A 5,293-nucleotide genomic window follows, 5' to 3' on the forward strand; every position below is an offset into this window, starting at 1 on the left:
TCGAAAAGAAAAATACACACACATACACTAAAAAATAAAATAACAAAAAAAGAAAAAAACACGAATCGTTCATTCGTTTGGGAATTTTGGAGAGGAATACAATATCAGCTGGACCAAACACCTTCTAGGGTTCCCCAGAGTTCTATAAATTTTCAGAAAACCCTAAACCCAATATTTTAAGTGTTAAACCAACATCTTATACCTCATAAGCACCGAGGCGCATAGCATTCATTCGGAATTCGAAGAATGAGATCTAAGTCTATAGTTCCTTGTTTCAGATTTAAGCTATCCTCAAAGTTTTACTGTTTATGTTTACTTACTTCTGATTCTTAGTGTTATATACGAGCATCAGTGATGAGCAAATTCAAAATTGTTATCCTTGCACTTTGATTACCCGTGAAGAAGCTTATGGGGAATTATTTCTCTGAGGTGCTCTGTTTACAAATCAATATCTCATTTTCACTATCGAAAAAATTTATCATTGTGATTTATTCGTTAAAGGAATTGGGTGGTTGGATTTTCTGGATCCGTGATGTTATTTTTTAAACTGCGTTATCTATCTGAAACTTCCTAAAGGAATTGAAGATAACATAACTTGCTGAGATCCATCGATTATTTACCCTGTTCATTCCTAATCACGTAACTACCTTTCGCTGTTAAATATCGTTGCCATAAATGCTTTGGTAAATGGATGTTCGAATGTTTGATGATTGGTAGTGAAAGTTATGTCAAGTGACATGTTTGTGTGTGATACTCTGATTTTTTAGATTTTAATTTAATTTTCGAACCTCTATTTTATATCTTTGATTTGAATCTATTTCGCTGATAGAACTGTTATTCTTTAGGCCTCAAACGGATATTGATAGGAACTATGTTTTTATTGCTAGTTTATGTCCTCATTGTCTTTAGTGTTTGATACATTTGGATTAAGATATGAGATCAACAGTGGCAGTTAGAAACTGTAATGTATTTGCAATTCTTTTCCAAGGAACTGAAGCTAACTGTAATATGACTTACTACAATTCAGTGATTCTTTAAGGTGCTGCCATCCGTGCCAACTAAGGTTAAATATTGTCTAGAATGACAAAAAAAAAATTGTAGACAACGATACTTTCTAGAACATAATTTGCATGCTTTAATATGAACGAGTTTATCTAATTTCAGTTTTGTTGGTCAAAGATGCATGTAGGCTACATGTACCAAGGGAAGGGTGAATTCAGTACTCTTCATCTTGAATGTGCCATTCCGGCTGTAGCCAAATTGAAATTCGGTTAGGGAAGTTTACTGGCCGGTTGTTGTTAGATCCATTTTTGGGTCTCGTCGACAAATCTGCTTACCGAGCTTCTCACACTCATTCAATAGGGATAGCTATGGGGTGGTTCTGGTAGTTTTTTAAGTTACCTCTACGACTACCAGCCTCGTTTACCTTCACTTCACCTCAATCCCAGCCCTGCCTAGTACTTACATATTTTTGCTTTGTAGATTTCAGTTATTAGTAAACTCTTAGAAAAAAAAGTTGCTACATCTGTTATTCATAAATTAATTCGAAAATATAGTCTATGAGAAATAGATTAAAAAAACGTGGTTGGTGATTGCTGATGATCAATTGACCAGGATGATAATGGTTAGTCTTCTTTTTGTAGCCTTAGAGTGATAATGCCTCTGAAAATTAAGAGTCCCATTCGTTTCTCTAAATATTGTTGATAATGTTATGCTATACCCGACTTTTAACTCTAAAATGTAGTGATTATTAAGATTGCTCTGCTTTATTTTGATTCAAGAAAATGAATACCTATTGATTTTAATTTGATGCGATGCAATATTTGATTCTTGTCTTTTGTTTTTCTAATTTTTGTTTTGAGAAAACGGTTGAATCTTGGACAAAGCTTTTGATATTTGCCAACTAAATACAATTGTAATTGATGTAAATTTGATTTTTTTAGTTGTTTTTTGTTTGAAATGAAAAATATGTTTGGACGGATCTGGTGTTGAGGTCAGGGTTCAATGCATTTGTTGGGTGTTCTATGTTGGTTAGTATTATTTCAAATGCAATGTAAATACAAAGGAGAAATGTTGATCACTTAATTTTTGTGGGGAATATTTTTTGGGTTTCCCATGGCATTGTTCAGCTGATGAGTAAATTGACTATTCGACTAACCCAACTTGGTTTATTTGTGGCGAATTTTCAATAGACAAGATCTTTTGCAAATAAGCATGTATATCCATCCGATATCATCTCTTTGGCAGCAAGTATTGACCATGAATTTAAATGTCTTGATTCTTCTTCCCCAAGAAACTAATTGTTTAGATATTTTATAGTTCTATTATTTCATTATGAAGGCAAGTTTTGTTAGACAGTTCAATGTTTCTGTAAACTAATAACCAATTTGGTTCAACCTGTAATTTGCTTTCAATGAATAAATTCTCTGTAATAGAAAGCAATCAATAGATGACCTAAAAATGGCATATGAAGTCATCAAAATCGCTTAGCCACCACCTTCTCGACGAGCATAGCCAGCAACGTCACATGGTTAACATTAATTGACGAAGGCAGAACATATAGTACACACATTTGTGAATTATGATAAAGCCACAACTTGGTAAGAAAATACCAAACCCATGTGATGATGTGTTACGACCGAAGCTGACCGAGGAACAAGAAACTAACTTCAAAACTCAAATCTAAACATAAATAAACTATGTGATAAAAACATGCCAAAAGGAAGCAGGCAACTAAAAATATTCCTACAATTGCATTCAAATAAAAAAATATAGTAAGTAACCAAACCAGATAATATAAAACTAACTATTGATTCTAGTACCTAACCCCCACCTTGAGGGAAACAAGTTTACTGACTTAGAATTTTGAATATATAAAACTTACATCCAAAAAAGGTTTATCACAAGCAGTCAAGCAGATTCAAATTCTCTTCCGCAAGCAACTATCCAAAGTAAATGGTTTGCAGGATGCTTTAAAGGAATTTACTAAAACAAAAAGACCAGCAACTAAAATGTTTGATGTTTCATGCGTCTCATGAACCAAAAAAAACTTAATTTCAAGTGTGCTAGATGTTAGCAACAGGCACTATGAAGTGCACAAACAAATCGAAATTCTGGTACTCTCAAAAGATAGTTGCATTACTAAGATTGGTGAAGGAAAGAGTACAGAAAGGCTATGTTATTTCAGAAACCAGAAATCAAGTTACAGACAAGACTATCTAAATATGAATATCTTAAGATAAAAAATACAATTTCAGATCAGACCATGCTTAACATCAATACTCCATTCACTGTTGCACCTTTTTATGGCAACCAATGCTTGAGTTAATTTACTGTGTCAGTAAATGGAAAACAACATAACATCAACATAAAGGATTCAACAAATCAAAGGAGATAGTGTTGTGTAGAAGCAACTCATCCATGTATCATAATTTTCTTATATTTGCATCCCTAAGCAAATAAATATAAATCCACATTGGTACTAATGTACTATGGGCCAATCAACATTGAATAAGTAGATTGATTGTGGTTATTAGTGATAACCATATATATAAATCTCTATCAGCAACATTACACAATATATTGATAAACAAAAAAGGGGTAAGCTATGTAATATTGGATGCAGAGTTGGATCTGGATCTCAATTATCTTAACAAAAGACAATAACGTAGGAAAAAGTAAACTAACCAGTTCTTTCCCAGAAGATTACAACAAAACAAAACCTGAATACAAGCAACATTGATTTACAACACAACTGTGAATGGCGCAATTAGCTCCCTCCTGCAGATCTACTCCTTAGCACCTTTGATGGGTTTATCTACAACAACGTCGACTTTCTTGTACTCGAAATCCATTGGCTGCATAACAAACTCCTCCGGCATTACCGGACGTCTATTGCCGAAGATGGTCCACACATAAAGCACAACAAATGCTGTCAAAGCTCCACATCCGGCACCGAATATCATAGCAGCAAGAATCCTCAAAAGGCAGTCACTCTTTGGTTTCACCACCGGAGCCTCAGTTTCCTTGGTAGCAAGGACCTTCGGATCGATGGGCTCAGAGTGCATCCAATGCGGGAAAATCCTCAAAACAAAGCTCCACGAATAGAGAAAGCATGCTTGAGAGCTATTAATATTATCATCCTTTTTCACTGGACTAAATCCCACAAACATTTCTTTGGACTCCCAAACACTTGGGAAATCAATTGAATGCCATAGAATTGGATCATATGGCCTTGAATGACCAAACTGATTCAATCTAACTTCTAATCTCCTAGAACTTGCAACATAATCAATCCAAGCATGCATTTTTTCACCACTTCTTACAACAGAAGAAACATTGCTTTTTTTAGCAGGAACTGAATCACCAACCTTAATGGCCACATTAAAACTAGCAGAACCCCTATTTGCAATACTAAACTCAATACCAACAACATCGAATCCGCTTTTTCCTTTCAATCCAAGAGAGAACCCTGATGAGTTATTACCAAAAAACTCACCTTCAGAACCACTTGGAACCATAACAAAAGCCAAGCCATCCCCACCTTCATTGAAGGAAATTGAAAAAGCAAAGTAGGTTGAAAATGAGACCAAACCCTTTGATGCAGCATCAACAAGCTTGATGGGGTTCTTTCTCATCACTTTACCAGACCCAGAGAGCATAACCTCAGACTCGCCATTGACAACCCTTGCATTACCATAAAGTGCTACACTTTGCTTGAAAATTGGATCTTTTCCGAAGTCTGAGAACGAAAAAGATGGAACTGGGTTCAAAGCTTGGATTTTGAGGAACAAGTTGAGGAATGTGAAGGCAACGATGTAGTGAGAAGTGGAAAATGAGGCCATAATTGAAATGGGCTTGAGCTGAATCTTGAAGTGTGTGGCTCTCTAGTGTTGGTGAGTTAATCCCATTTGCATAAAAAAAGGTGAATTTTTCTTTTCCTTTTCTGTTTCTAGGGTTTGTGGAGTGAAGAAGAGAAGAGAAAGTAGCCGAGAAAGTAAAGAATATTATTGGGAGAAGTTCAAGTTGTTGGGTTTGGAGGTTTGTGAAAATTAAATAAAAGGTTTTTAACAGAAATAGTAAATCAATTTGGGTTAAGTGGGATCGTCGAGTGGGCAACTTACTTGACTGCTTCGATTTTCGCTTTATGCAGTATCTTATAAATGGAATTTCTATCTGCCAAAAAATAGTCTTTCACCTATTGAGTTCGGAGATATTATGAACAACAAAAAAAACCAATGTAATTAGATATTTTTTAAAAATTATCTATTATTTAATTTAAAAAAAAACTCTA

General features: G+C 34.7%; 1 protein-coding gene and 1 long non-coding RNA gene across 2 annotated transcripts; one reads left to right on the top strand and one right to left on the bottom strand.

The window, feature by feature from the left end:
- LOC110271101 lies at positions 53–1,377 on the top strand. The gene is made up of 2 exons (XR_002361240.1): positions 53–1,063; positions 1,190–1,377. It is a non-coding gene; the product is annotated as an uncharacterized LOC110271101 (long non-coding RNA).
- Positions 3,493–5,071, bottom strand: LOC107639450 (L-type lectin-domain containing receptor kinase VIII.2). The gene has a single exon (XM_016342945.2). The coding sequence runs from the start codon at positions 4,842–4,844 to the stop codon at positions 3,789–3,791; it is 1,056 nt and encodes a 351-aa protein (XP_016198431.1). The 5' UTR covers positions 4,845–5,071; the 3' UTR covers positions 3,493–3,788.

The sequence above is a fragment of the Arachis ipaensis genome, chromosome B04 (assembly GCF_000816755.2).
Source record: "Arachis ipaensis cultivar K30076 chromosome B04, Araip1.1, whole genome shotgun sequence".
Taxonomy (NCBI): Eukaryota; Viridiplantae; Streptophyta; class Magnoliopsida; order Fabales; family Fabaceae; genus Arachis; species Arachis ipaensis.

Bases quoted from the DNA above. Each gene is read 5' to 3' on its own strand.
- LOC107639450 (XM_016342945.2), bottom strand. From the start codon at position 4,844: ATGGCCTCATTTTCCACTTCTCACTACATCGTTGCCTTCACATTCCTC.